The sequence below is a fragment of the Oncorhynchus tshawytscha genome, linkage group LG15 (assembly GCF_018296145.1).
Source record: "Oncorhynchus tshawytscha isolate Ot180627B linkage group LG15, Otsh_v2.0, whole genome shotgun sequence".
Classification (NCBI taxonomy): Eukaryota; Metazoa; Chordata; class Actinopteri; order Salmoniformes; family Salmonidae; genus Oncorhynchus; species Oncorhynchus tshawytscha.
In genome coordinates, this window is record NC_056443.1 from 1,914,848 (window position 1) to 1,929,186 (window position 14,339).

A 14,339-nucleotide genomic window follows, 5' to 3' on the forward strand; every position below is an offset into this window, starting at 1 on the left:
TAAAACAGTATAATATAGAACAGAACAGTGTGTAGTACAGAATTAGAGGTTGACCGATTAATCGGCATTGACAATTATTTAGGGCCAATTTCAAGTTTTCATAACAATCGGTAATTGCCATTTTTGGATGCCGATTATATTGCATTCCACGAGGAAACTGTGTGGCAGGCCTACCACCTGTTATGCGGGTGCAGCATGGAGCCAGTGTGTAGTAAAGAATAGTGTAGAACAGTCGTGTAAAACAGAAGTGTAGTAAAGAATAGTGTGTCGAACAGAATAGCGCAGAACAGAACCGTGTGTAGTACAGAATAGTGTAGAACAGCAGTGTAGAACAGTATAGTGTAGAACAAAACCGTGTGTAGTACAGAACAGTGTATTAAACAACAGTGTGTGGTACAGAATAGTGTGTAGAACAGAATAGTGTGTAGAACAGAATATTGTAGAACAGTGTGTAGTAAGGAATAGTGTGTAGTAAAGAATAGTGTAGAACAGTAATGTAGCACAGAAGTGTGTAGTACAGAAGTGTGTAGTAAAGAATAGTGTGTAGTAAAGAATAGTGTAGAACAGTAATGTAGCACAGAAGTGTGTAGTACAGAATAGTGTGTAGTAAAGAATCGTGTGTAGTACAGAATAGTGCAGAACCAAACAGTGTGCAGTGCAGTAGTGTCGAACAGAACAGTGTGTATAGTGTGTAGTAAAGAATAGTGTATAGTACAGTCTGTAGAACAGGATAGTGTCGAACAGAACAGTGTGTATAGTGTGTAGTAATGAAGTGCATAGTAGTCTGTAGAACAGGATAGTATAGAACAGAACAGTGTGTATAGTGTGTAGTAAAGAATAGTGTATAGTACAGAATAGTGTAGAACAGTCTGTAGAACAGGATAGTGTAGAACAGAACAGTGTGTTGTACATAAGTGTAGAACAGAATGGTGTGTAGTACAGAAGTATAGAACAGAAGTGTGTAGTACAGTATACGGTAGAACAGAATAGTGTTGAACAGAACAGTGGGTTGTACAGAATAGTGTGTAATACATACTACTGTAGAACAGTGTGTAAAACAGTATAGTGTAGAACAGAACAGTGTAGAACAGAATAGTGTGTAGTAAAGTGTGTAGTAAATAGTGCAGAACAGAACAGTGTGTAGTACAGAATAGTGTGTAGAACAGAATAGTGTGTAGAACAGAAGAGTGTGTAGAACAGAATAGTGTAGAACATAACAGTGTGTAGTACAGAATAGTGTAGAACGGTGTGTAGTACAGAATAGCATAGAACAGATCAGTGTGTAGTGCAGAAGTGTCGTACAGAATAGTGAAGAACAGAAGTATCAAACAGAACTGTGTGTAGTAGTGTATAGTGTAGTACATAATAGTGTAGCACAGAACCATGTGTAGTACAGAATAGTGTAGAACAGAGTAGTGTGTAGTACAGAATAGTGTAGAACAGAAGTGTCAAACAGAACTGTGTGTAGTAGTGTATAGTGTAGTACATAATAGTGTAGCACAGAACCATGTGTAGTACAGAATAGTGTAGAACAGAGTAGTGTGTAGTGTGTGTAGTAGTGTAATATAGAACAGTGTAGAACAGAACAGAATAGTAGAACAGAAATAGAACAGAAGTGTCAAACAGAACTGTGTGTAGTAGTGTGTAGTACAGAACAGTGTAATACAGTAGTAAACAGAAGTGTGTAGTGTGCAGTACAGAACAGTGTGTAGTACAGAATAGTGTGTGGTACAGAGTAGTGTGTAGTACAGAATAGTGCATTAAACAACAGTGTGTAGTAGAGGTCAACCGATTAATCGGAATGGCCGAATAGTTAGGGCCGATTTCAGGTTTTCATAACAATCGGAAATCGGTATTTTTGGACACCGATTTGGCCGATTTAAAACTTATTTTTTTTTTACACCTTTATTTAATCTTTATTTAACTAGGCAAGTCAGTTAAGAACACATTACTAGTTTATCTAACGTGTCCTGCGTTGCATATAATCGATGAGGTGCATATCGTTGCTCCAATGTGTACCTAACCATAAACATCAATGCCTTTCTTAAAATCAATACACAGAAGTACAGTGCCTTGCGAAAGTATTCGGCCCCCTTGAACTTTGCGACCTTTTGCCACATTTCAGGCTTCAAACATAAAGATATAAAACTGTATTTTTTTGTGAAGAATCAACAACAAGTGGGACACAATCATGAAGTGGAACGACATTTATTGGATATTTCAAACTTTTTTAACAAATCAAAAACTGAAAAATTGGGCGTGCAAAATTATTCAGCCCCCTTAAGTTAATACTTTGTAGCGCCACCTTTTGCTGCGATTACAGCTGTAAGTCGCTTGGGGTATGTCTCTATCAGTTTTGCACATCGAGAGACTGAAATTTTTTCCCATTCCTCCTTGCAAAACAGCTCGAGCTCAGTGAGGTTGGATGGAGAGCATTTGTGAACAGCAGTTTTCAGTTCTTTCCACAGATTCTCGATTGGTTTCAGGTCTGGACTTTGACTTGGCCATTCTAACACCTGGATATGTTTATTTTTGAACCATTCCATTGTAGATTTTGCTTTATGTTTTGGATCATTGTCTTGTTGGAAGACAAATCTCCGTCCCAGTCTCAGGTCTTTTGCAGACTCCATCAGGTTTTCTTCCAGAATGGTCCTGTATTTGGCTCCATCCATCTTCCCATCAATTTTAACCATCTTCCCTGTCCCTGCTGAAGAAAAGCAGGCCCAAACCATGATGCTGCCACCACCATGTTTGATAGTGGGGATGGTGTGTTCAGGGTGATGAGCTGTGTTGCTTTTACGCCAAACATAATGTTTTGCATTGTTGCCAAAAAGTTACATTTTGGTATCATCTGACCAGAGCACCTTCTTCCACATGTTTGGTGTGTCTCCCAGGTGGCTTGTGGCAAACTTTAAACAACACTTTTTATGGATATCTTTAAGAAATGGCTTTCTTCTTGCCACTCTTCCATAAAGGCCAGATTTGTGCAATATACAACTGATTGTTGTCCTATGGACAGAGTCTCCCACCTCAGCTGTAGATCTCTGCAGTTCATCCAGAGTGATCATGGGCCTCTTTGCTGCATCTCTGATCAGTCTTCTCCTTGTATGAGCTGAAAGTTTAGAGGGACGGCCAGGTCTTGGTAGATTTGCAGTGGTCTGATACTCCTTCCATTTCAATATTATCGCTTGCACAGTGCTCCTTGGGATGTTTAAAGCTTGGAAAATCTTTTTGTATCCAAATCCGGCTTTAAACTTCTTCACAACAGTATCTCGGACCTGCCTGGTGTGTTCCTTGTTCTTCATGATGCTCTCTGCGCTTTTAACGGACCTCTGAGACTATCACAGTGCAGGTGCATTTATACGGAGACTTGATTACACACAGGTGGATTGTATTTATCATCATTAGTCATTTAGGTCAACATTGGATCATTCAGAGATCCTCACTGAACTTCTGGAGAGAGTTTGCTGCACTGAAAGTAAAGGGGCTGAATAATTTTGCACGCCCAATTTTTCAGTTTTTGATTTGTTAAAAAAGTTTGAAATATCCAATAAATGTCGTTCCACTTCATGATTGTGTCCCACTTGTTGTTGATTCTTCACAAAAAAATACAGTTTTATATCTTTATGTTTGAAGCCTGAAATGTGGCAAAAGGTCGCAAAGTTCAAGGGGGCCGAATACTTTCGCAAGGCACTGTATATATTTTTTAAACCTGCATATTTAGCTAAAAGAAATCCAGTTTAGCAGGCAATATTAACCAGGTGAAATTGTGTCGCTTCTCTTGTGTTCATTGCACGCAGAGTCAGAGTCGCCTAATTTGCCAGAATTTTACATAATTATGACATAACATTGAAGATTGTGCAATGTAACAGGAATATTTGGATTTATGGATGCCACCTGTTAGATAAAAAACGGAACGGTTTCGTATTTCACTGAAAAAGGAAACGTCTTGTTTTCGAGATGATAGTTTCCGGATTTGGCCATATTAATGACCTAAGGCTCGTATTTCTGTGTGTTATCATGTTATAACTAAGTCTATGATTTGATAGAGCAGTCTGACTGAGCGATGGTAGGCACCAGCAGGCTCATAACCATTCATTCAAACAGCACTTTCGTGCGTTTGCCAGCTGCCGTTTATGACTTCAAGCCTATCAACTCCCGAGATTAGGCTGGTGTAACTGATGTGAAATGGCTAGCTAATAGCGGGGTGCGCGCTAATAGCGTTTCAAACGTCACTCGCTCTGAGACTTGGAGTGGTTGTTCCCCTTCCTCTGCAAGGTCCGCGGCTTTTCTGGAACGATGGGTAACGCTGCTTCGAGGCTGGCTGTTGTCGTTGTGTTCCTGTTTGGAGCCCAGGTAGGGACGAGGAGAAGGACGGAAGCTATACTGTTACACTGGCAATACTGAAGTGCCTATAAGAACATCCAATAGTCAAAGGTTAATGAAATACAAATGGTATAGAAAGAAATAGTCCTATAATTCCTAAAATAACTACAACCTAAAACTTCTTACCTGGGAATATTGAAGACTCATGTTAAAAGGAACCACCAACTTTCATATGTTCTCATGTTCTGAGCAAGGAACATAAACGTTAGCTTTCTTACATGGCACATATTGCACTTTTACTTTCTTTTCCAACACTTTGTTTTTATTTATTATTTAAACCAAATTGAACATGTTTCATTATTTATTTGAGGCTAAATTGATTTTATTGATGTATTATATTAAGTTAAAATAAGTGTTCATTCAGTATTGTTGTAATTGTTATTATTACAAATATATATATATTTTTTTAAATCATCCGATTAATTGGTATTGGATTTTTTTGGTCCTCCTATAATCAGTATCGGTATCGCTGTTGAAAAATCATAATCTGTTGACCTCTAGTGTGTAGTATGGAATAGTGTGTAGAACAGAGTAGTGTGTAGTACAGAATAGTGTGTAGTACATACTATTGTGTAGTACATAAGTGTGTAGTACAGAACAGTGTGCAGTACAGAACAGTATAGAACAGAATAGGGTGTAGTACAGTATAGTGTAGAACAGAACAGTGTGTAGTACAGTATAGTGTAGAACAGAACAGTGTGTAGTACAGTATAGTGTAGAACAGAACAGTGTAGAACAGAACAGTGTGTAGTACAGTATAGTGTAGAACAGAACAGTGTAGAACAGAACAGTGTGTAGTACAGAATAGTGTGCAGTACAGAACAGTGTAGAACAGAATAGGGTGTAGTACAGTATAGTGTAGAACAGAACAGTGTAGAACAGAACAGTGTGTAGTACAGTAGAGTGTAGAACAGAACATTGTGTTGTCACCTGCTGGTTGACGCGGCAGTGTGAGGGCCCGTGGTGGACGAGGATACGGACGATGTCTACGTCTCCACGCCAGGCGGCCAGGTGCAAGGGGAAGCAGCCCTTACTGTCAGCCACATTGGTGGAGGCTTCAAACTGGAGCAACTTCAACACCACGTCCCTGAGGAGGAGAAGGAGGGAGGAGGATGGGGGAGGATGGCGGAAGGGGAGAGAGAGAGAGGAGTAAGTCAGGGGAGTGAGAGAGTGCGAGGGAGATAGAGGGAAGAGATGGAATAGAGAGAGAGGGGGAAAGATGGGTAGAGAAAGGCAAGAAACCGTAAGAGGGAAGAGATGGAATAGAGAGAGGGGGGAAAGATGGGTAGAGAAAGGCAAGAAACCGTAAGAGAGAGAAAGAAGAGGAGAAAGAAAGAAAATAATCAACAGAGCGAGAAGGGGGAGAGAGAATGAAAATAATCAACAGAGCGAGAAGGGGGAGAGAGAATGAAAATAATCAACAGAGCGAGAAGGGGGAGAGAGAAAGAAAATAATCAACAGAGCGAGAAGGGGGAGAGAGAATGAAAATAATCAACAGAGCGAGAAGGGGGAGAGAGAAAGAAAATAATCAACAGAGCGAGAAGGGGGAGAGAGAAAGAAAATAATCAACAGAGCGAGAAGGGGGAGAGAGAAAATGAAAATAATCAACAGAGCGAGAAGGGGGAGAGAGAATGAAAATAATCAACAGAGCGAGAAGGGGGAGAGAGAAAGAAAATAATCAACAGAGCGAGAAGGGGGAGAGAGAATGAAAATAATCAACAGAGCGAGAAGGGGGAGAGAGAAAGAAAAGCATAAGTCCTTTACTTGGCTTGAATCATAATGCCAGCTGCATAACCAAGGCTGATTGAATGTTTATATGTGTGTGGATTAAAATCATCAATAGCATTAGCTGGACTGAAATTAACTCTTCACATTGAAACATTTCAGTTTGTTGCTTCACCTTTTAGAACGCCACGTGCACATTGAGTGTGTCCCTAATGGCCCCCTATTCCCTATATAGTGCACTACTACAGTATATAGGGAATAGGGTGCAATTTAGGATGCATCCATTGTCAAAACTCAACGGTCTAAAAGTGTACAGTTAAATGGTTAGTTCCCTTCTTGTTCCCCCCTCATCTAAAGTTCTAAATCCCTTCTCTAAGTGTATGTGTGTTGGTGACCTTGTTTTCCACTTGGAGCCTGTACTTTTCACTCTCTCCCTCCTTCGCTCTCTCTCCCTGCTTCGCTCGCTCTCCTTCTCTCCCTGCTTCGCTCTCTCTCTCCTTCTCTCCCTGCTTCGCTCTCTCTCTCCTTCTCTCCCTGCTTCGCTCTCTCTCTCCTTCTCTCCCTGCTTCGCTCTCTCTCTCCTTCTCTCCCTGCTTCGCTCTCTCTCCTTCTCTCCCTGCTCTCCTCTGCTTCGCTCTCTCTCTCCTGCTTCTCTCCTCTTCTCCTTCTCTAACTGCTTCGCTCTCTCTCTCCTTCTCTAACTGCTTCGCTCTCTCTCCTTCTCCTTCTCTCTCTCCTTCTCTAACTGCTTCGCTCTCTCTCTCTCTCTCCTAACTGCTTCGCTCTCTCTCCTTCTCTAACTGCTTCGCTCTCTCTCTCTCTCTTCTCTAACTGCTTCGCTCTCTCTCTCCTTCTCTAACTGCTTCGCTCTCTCTCTCTTCTAACTGCTTCTCTCCCTCTCCTTCTCTAACTGCTTCGCTCTCTCTCTCTTCTCTTCTCTAACTGCTTCGCTCTCTCTCTCCTCTTCTCTAACTGCTTCGCTCTCTCTCTCTCCTTCTCTAACTGCTTCGCTCTCTCTCTCCTTCTCTAACTGCTTCGCTCTCCCTCTCCTTCTCTAACTGCTTCGCTCTCCCTCTCCTTCTCTAACTGCTTCGCTCTCCCTCTCCTTCTCTAACTGCTTCACTCTCCCTCTCCTTATCTAACTGCTTCGCTCTCCCTCTCCTTATCTAACTGCTTCGCTCTCCCCTTCGCCCTCCCTCTCCCCTTCGCCCTCCCTCTCCCCCTCCTCTATTGCAGCTGTTCTAAAGAAGGAAATCCACATTATTGCCTCCAAAGCCCAGCGTTAATCCGACAGTTTGGCTGAGCAGGGCTAGCCGTCAGACTCATCTTCATCCGACAGTTTGGCTGAGCAGGGCTAGCCGTCAGACTCATCTTCATCCGACAGTTTGGCTGAGCAGGGCTAGCCGTCAGACTCATCTTCATCCGACAGTTTGGCTGAGCAGGGCTAGCCGTCAGACTCATCTTAATCCGACAGTGGGAAAAAGGGGGTTTTGTGTGTGTGTGTGAGAGTGGGGAAAGGGGCTGGTGTGTGTATGTGTGTGTATGTAAGAGCTTTTTCAAATTTATGGGAGATTCACAATATATATTGTTTCTGTTTTCTTTAAATCAGCTTTGTTCTACAATTAAAGGTCAATACACAGCATTTCAAACAGTCAGCAATGATCTAATGAATTCAGGACTTGACCAGACTAAATATAAACCTTCTACAACCGTAAGAGCCACTAATAATGTAATTATTTTAATAAAATAGTTTAACATGCTTTTTTGCAATTCAACTGATCTGGCTTTCAAGTGTTGGTGTGTATGTGTAAATGGGAATGTTAAAAGTCACCGCAGAAGAGAAGGAGACGAGACCAAGAAGACTACATGACAACGAGCAGATAAAAACAAATGACTTGATTCTTGTGCTACAGGCATTTGGAATATCGCAGAAAAACATACATTTAAATTAACCTAATTCATTTGATATATCGCACAGCCCTAGTGTGTGTGTGTCTGGAAAAGGCAATCACATTGCATTACACAAGCATGCAAGCACACGGACAAACACTTCCTCACCCCCACCAGCCACCTCTCCACATTCACACAAACTCTTACCTGTGTCCGTTCAGTGATGCGTGGTGGAGGGGTGTGTACCCTGAACTGTCTGCACAGTTCACATTCAAGCCTCTCCACATGCTGTGGACACAAGACAGACAGACTGTAAGCCAACACGCACCAAGACACAGTCCTTACAATTGTATGCTTTCCAATTGAACTTGATTCTTTTTTCCTGTAATTGAAAATCACACTGAAGTCCACAACAGGCTTTCTATGTGTTGAGCACATGATCATGATAGACACTGAAGTACAAAGAGACACAATATAGAAGCCCTTTTCTTTTAGCCTGATCACAGATCTGTTTGTGCCTTAGCCACATCACAATGACCATCGGAGTCAGCAATGACCATCGGAGACAGTGCAAACAGATCTGGGACCAGTCTATCTTTCTTCTATGGGATGTGGGACCTCCAAAGGGCTAAGATTGGCATGTAACTGACTCGTTTTCCCATGACCTTCGAAGTCTCTCAAGTCAACTTCAATTTTCAATTTTAGGGTGTCACGCCCTGGTCTTAGTATTTTGTGTTTTCTATATTTATTTGGTCAGGCCAGGGTGTGACATGGGTTTATTTTGTGTTGTGTTTATGTGGGGGTTTTTCGTAGGTTTTGGGATTGTGGCTTAGTGGGGTGTTCTAGCAAAGTCTATGGTTGCCTTGAGGCGGTTCTCAATCAGAGGCAGGTGATTCTCGTTGTCTCTGATTGGGAACCATATTTAGGCAGCCATATTCTTTGAGTGTTTCGTGGGTGATTGTTCCTGTCTCAGTGTTTTGTATTTCACCAGATAGGCTGTATAGGTTTTCACGTTCCGTTTGTTGTTTTGTATTTTCGTGTGTCATCTTCATTAAAGATGTATCGTATTAACCACGCTGCATTTTGGTCCGTCTCTCTTTCACCCGAAGAAAACCGTAACATAAGGGCTTTATTGACATGGGAAACATATGTTTATTTTGCCAAAGCAAGTGAAATAGATAATAAACAAAAGTGAATTAAACAATAAAACATTTACAGCAAACATAAAAGTTGCAAAATAAAAAAAGACATTTCAAATGTCAATGTAAATACAGTTGAAGTAGGACGTTTACATACACTTAGGTTGGAGTCATTAAAACTAGTTTTTCAAACACTCCACAAATTTCTTGTTAACGAACTATAGTTTTGGCAAGTCGGTTCGGACATCTACTTTGTGCATGACACAAGTAATTTTACAAAAAATTGTTAACAGACAGATTATTTCACAATTCCAATGGGTCAATTAGCCTGAGTCAATTGTAGGTGTACCTGTGGGTGTATTTAAAGGCCTACCTTCAAACTCAGTGCCTCTCTGCTTGACATCATGGGAAAATCAAAAGAAATCAGCCAAGACCTTAGAAAAAAAATTAGAAACCTCCACAAGTCTGGTTCATCCTTGGGAGCAATTTCCAAACGCCTGAAAGTACCACGTTCATCTGTACAAACAATAGTACGCAAGTATAAACATGGGACCACGCAGCCGTCATACCGCTCAGGAAGGAAAGTTTAACATACTTTGGTGTGAAAAGTGCAAATCAATCCCAGAACAGAATCCCAGAACAACAGCAAAGGACCTTGTGAAGATGCTGGAGGAAACAGGTACAAAATTATCTATATCCACAGTAAAACGAGTCCTATATCGACATAACCTGAAAGGCCGCTCAGCAAAGAAGAAGCCACTGCTCCAAAACCGCCATAAAAAAAGCCAGACTACGTTTTGCAACTGCACATGGGGACAAAGATCATACTTTTTGGAGAAATGTCCTCTGGTCTGATGAAACAAAAATAGAACTGTTTCCCATAATGACCACCATTATGTTTGGAGGAAACAGGGGAGGCTTGCAAGCTGAAAAACACCATCCCAACCTTGAAGCACAGGGGTGGCAGCATCATGTTGTGGGGGTGCTTTGCTACAGGAGAGACTGGTGCACTTCACAAAAAAGATGGCATCATGAGGGGAAATTATGTGGATATATTGAAGCAACATCTCAAGACATCAGTCAGGAAGTTAAAGCTTGGTCACAAATGGGTCTTCCAAATGGACAATGACCCCAAGCGTACTTCCAAAGTTGTGACAAAGTTGTGTATTTGGCTAAGGTGTATGTAAACTTCTGACGTCAACTGTATACAGTGTTGCAATGATGTGCAAATAGTTAAAGTACAGAAGGGAAAATAAATAAACATGGGTTGTATTTACAATGGTGTTTGTTCTTCACTGGTTGCCTTTTATTGTGGCAACAGCTCACAAATGTTGATGCTGTGATGGCACACTGTGGTATTTCACCCAATAGATATGGGAGTTTATGAAAATTGGATTTGTTTTCAAATTCTTTGTGGATCTGTGTAATCTGAGGGAAATATGTGTCTCTAAAATGGTCATACATTTGGCAGAAGGTTAGGAAGTGCAGCTTAGTTTCCACCTCATTTTGTGGGCAGCAGCCTTTCTCAATAGCAAGGCTATGCTCACTGAGTCTCTACATAGTCAAAGATTTCCTTAAGTTTGGGTCAGTCACAGTGGTCCGGTATTCGACCACTGTGTTCTCTCTGTTTAAGGCCAAATAGCCTTCTAGTTTGCTCTGTTTTTTGTCAATTCTTTCCAATGTGTCAAGTAATTATCTTTTTGTTTTCTCATAATTTGGTTGGGTCTAATTGTGTTGCTTTCCTGGGGCTCTGTTTGTGTTTGTGAACAGAGTCCCAGGACCAGCTTGCTTAGGGGACCCGTCTCCAGGTTTATTTCTCTGTAGGTGATGGCTTTGTTATGGAAGATTTGTGAATTCGGCCTAATTCTGCTCTGCATGCATTTTATGGTGTTTTACGTTAAACACGGAGGATATTTTTGCAGAATTTTGCATGCAGTGTCTCAATTTGGTGTTTGTCCCATTTTGTGAATTCTTGGTTGGTGAGTGGACCCTAGACCTCACAACCATAAAGGGCAATGGGTTCTATAACTGCTTCAAGTTCTCACACACACACACACACACACCAGATTTGGAACTCTGCAACACAATGACAAAGTTCCTCAGGAGAAATAGTTTTTTTTTTTTTACTCCACACACAAGGCGTACAAAAATCTATAAGACAGCCATCTGGTATATGTCCAGAGAATAGGGCATAACAACATCTCTTATAAGGGAAAGGAAAGGGGATACCACGTCTTCAGCGCCCGGGGAACAGTGGGTTAACTGCCTTGCTCAGGGGCAGAATGACAGATTTTCACCTTGTCAGCTTGGGGATTCGATCCAGCAACCTTTCGGTTACTGGTCCAAACAACACTACTAGCACTGCATCGTAGCAGGGGGGAAGGGCTTTAGTTTGCACTCACAGAGAGTGATTGACAGATAACGTGGACAATCATGGGACAGAAAGGGATCAAACACACTCCCCTACTGTACACAGACCAACACACTGAATACACCAGACCATCTCTCTCACACACACACACACACACACACACACACACACACACACACACACACACACACACACCTACTATACACATCCTTGACACACCCAAAGCTTACACACGCATACATAAAAAACACTGATACAAACACACACGCACACCTCCCTCATGTATGAACACAGTGACTGTATGAGAGAGTGTATGAGTCCGTTAGGTGGGACCAGGTGTAAGATGATATGGGGTGACTGGCCACGCCCACAACCAAGAGCCTTTAGATAAAAGGTGTAATCTGTACATTTCAGAAAACAAAATCAAACGTGATGTAAAAAATATGGGTGTTTGTTCACACACCTTGGATAGTTCCTCCATAGAGGATCATTCAGAACAAGAAACTAAGACAGACTGGTACTGGTACTCCCCAAAATGATGTAATGTGTCTCAAACCTTTATCACACGGCTAAGAGTTTTAATTTCACATTCTATTTCATATTCTACATTCTATTCAAGTTCACATTCTATTCTAGCCCACATTCTACATTCTATTCTACATCCTAGTTTGTATGTCTTAGGACAAAACACGGATCGCCATTTCTTAGGAAAGTCATTTTGAATGTTTAAAAAAAGAAAAGGTCAACAGAAGGCATACAGTAGTACATTAGGATTGCATAATAACAGCCTGAATAGTATACAGGTAGGCCAGTCACCACACCCTAACAAACAGCCTGAATAGTATACAGGTAGGCCAGTCACCACACCCTAACAAACAGCCTGAATAGTATACAGGTAGGCCAGTCACCACACCCTTAACAAACAGCCTGAATAGTATACAGGTAGGCCAGTCACCACACCCTAACAAACAGCCTGAATAGTATACAGGTAGGCCAGTCACCACACCCAAACAGCCTAACAAACAGCCTGAATAGTATACAGGTAGGCCAGTCACCACACCCTAACAAACAGCCTGAATAGTATACAGGTAGGCCAGTCACCACACCCTAACAAACAGCCTGAATAGTATACAGGTAGGCCAGTCACCACACCCTTAACAAACAGCCTGAATAGTATACAGGTAGGCCAGTCACCACACCCTTAACAAACAGCCTGAATAGTATACAGGTAGGCCAGTCACCACACCCTAACAAACAGCCTGAATAGTATACAGGTAGGCCAGTCACCACACCCTTAACAAACAGCCTGAATAGTATACAGGTAGGCCAGTCACCACACCCTTAACAAACAGCCTGAATAGTATACAGGTAGGCCAGTCACCACACCCTTAACAAACAGCCTGAATAGTATACAGGTAGGCCAGTCACCACACCCTTAACAAACAGCCTGAATAGTATACAGGTAGGCCAGTCACCACACCCAAACAGCCTGAACAAACAGCCTGAATAGTATACAGGTAGGCCAGTCACCACACCCTAACAAACAGCCTGAATAGTATACAGGTAGGCCAGTCACCACACCCTAACAAACAGCCTGAATAGTATACAGGTAGGCCAGTCACCACACCCTTAACAAACAGCCTGAATAGTATACAGGTAGGCCAGTCACCACACCCTTAACAAACAGCCTGAATAGTATACAGGTAGGCCAGTCACCACACCCTAACAAACAGCCTGAATAGTATACAGGTAGGCCAGTCACCACACCCTTAACAAACAGCCTGAATAGTATACAGGTAGGCCAGTCACCACACCCTTAACAAACAGCCTGAATAGTATACAGGTAGGCCAGTCACCACACCCTTAACAAACAGCCTGAATAGTATACAGGTAGGCCAGTCACCACACCCTTAACAAACAGCCTGAATAGTATACAGGTAGGCCAGTCACCACACCCTAACAAACAGCCTGAATAGTATACAGGTAGGCCAGTCACCACACCCTAACAAACAGCCTGAATAGTATACAGGTAGGCCAGTCACCACACCCTAACAAACAGCCTGAATAGTATACAGGTAGGCCAGTCACCACACCCTAACAAACAGCCTGAATAGTATACAGGTAGGCCAGTCACCACACCCTAACAAACAGCCTGAATAGTATACAGGTAGGCCAGTCACCACACCTAACAAACAGCCTGAATAGTATACAGGTAGGCCAGTCACCACACCTAACAAACAGCCTGAATAGTATACAGGTAGGCCAGTCACCACACCCTAACAAACAGCCTGAATAGTATACAGGTAGGCCAGTCACCACACCTTAACAAACAGCCTGAATAGTATACAGGTAGGCCAGTCACCACACCCTAACAAACAGCCTGAATAGTATACAGGTAGGCCAGTCACCACACCCTAACAAACAGCCTGAATAGTATACAGGTAGGCCAGTCACCACACCCTTAACAAACAGCCTGAATAGTATACAGGTAGGCCAGTCACCACACCCTAACAAACAGCCTGAATAGTATACAGGTAGGCCAGTCACCACACCAACAAACAGCCTGAATAGTATACAGGTAGGCCAGTCACCACACCCTAACAAACAGCCTGAATAGTATACAGGTAGGCCAGTCACCACACCCTAACAAACAGCCTGAATAGTATACAGGTAGGCCAGTCACCACACCCTAACAAACAGCCTGAATAGTATACAGGTAGGCCAGTCACCACACCCTAACAAACAGCCTGAATAGTATACAGGTAGGCCAGTCACCACTCCCTAACAAACAGCCTGAATAGTATACAGGTAGGCCAGTCACCACACCC

The 14,339-nt window shown here is 42.2% G+C and overlaps 1 protein-coding gene across 1 annotated transcript in view; it reads right to left on the bottom strand.

Moving 5' to 3' along the window:
* Positions 1-14,339, bottom strand: part of LOC112267806 (ankyrin repeat and sterile alpha motif domain-containing protein 1B) — a 326,014-nt gene that overhangs the window by 263,892 nt on the left and 47,783 nt on the right. The window contains 2 exon segments of the mRNA XM_042297888.1: positions 5,317-5,473; positions 8,209-8,289. Coding sequence (XP_042153822.1) covers positions 5,317-5,473; positions 8,209-8,289 — 238 coding nt within the window.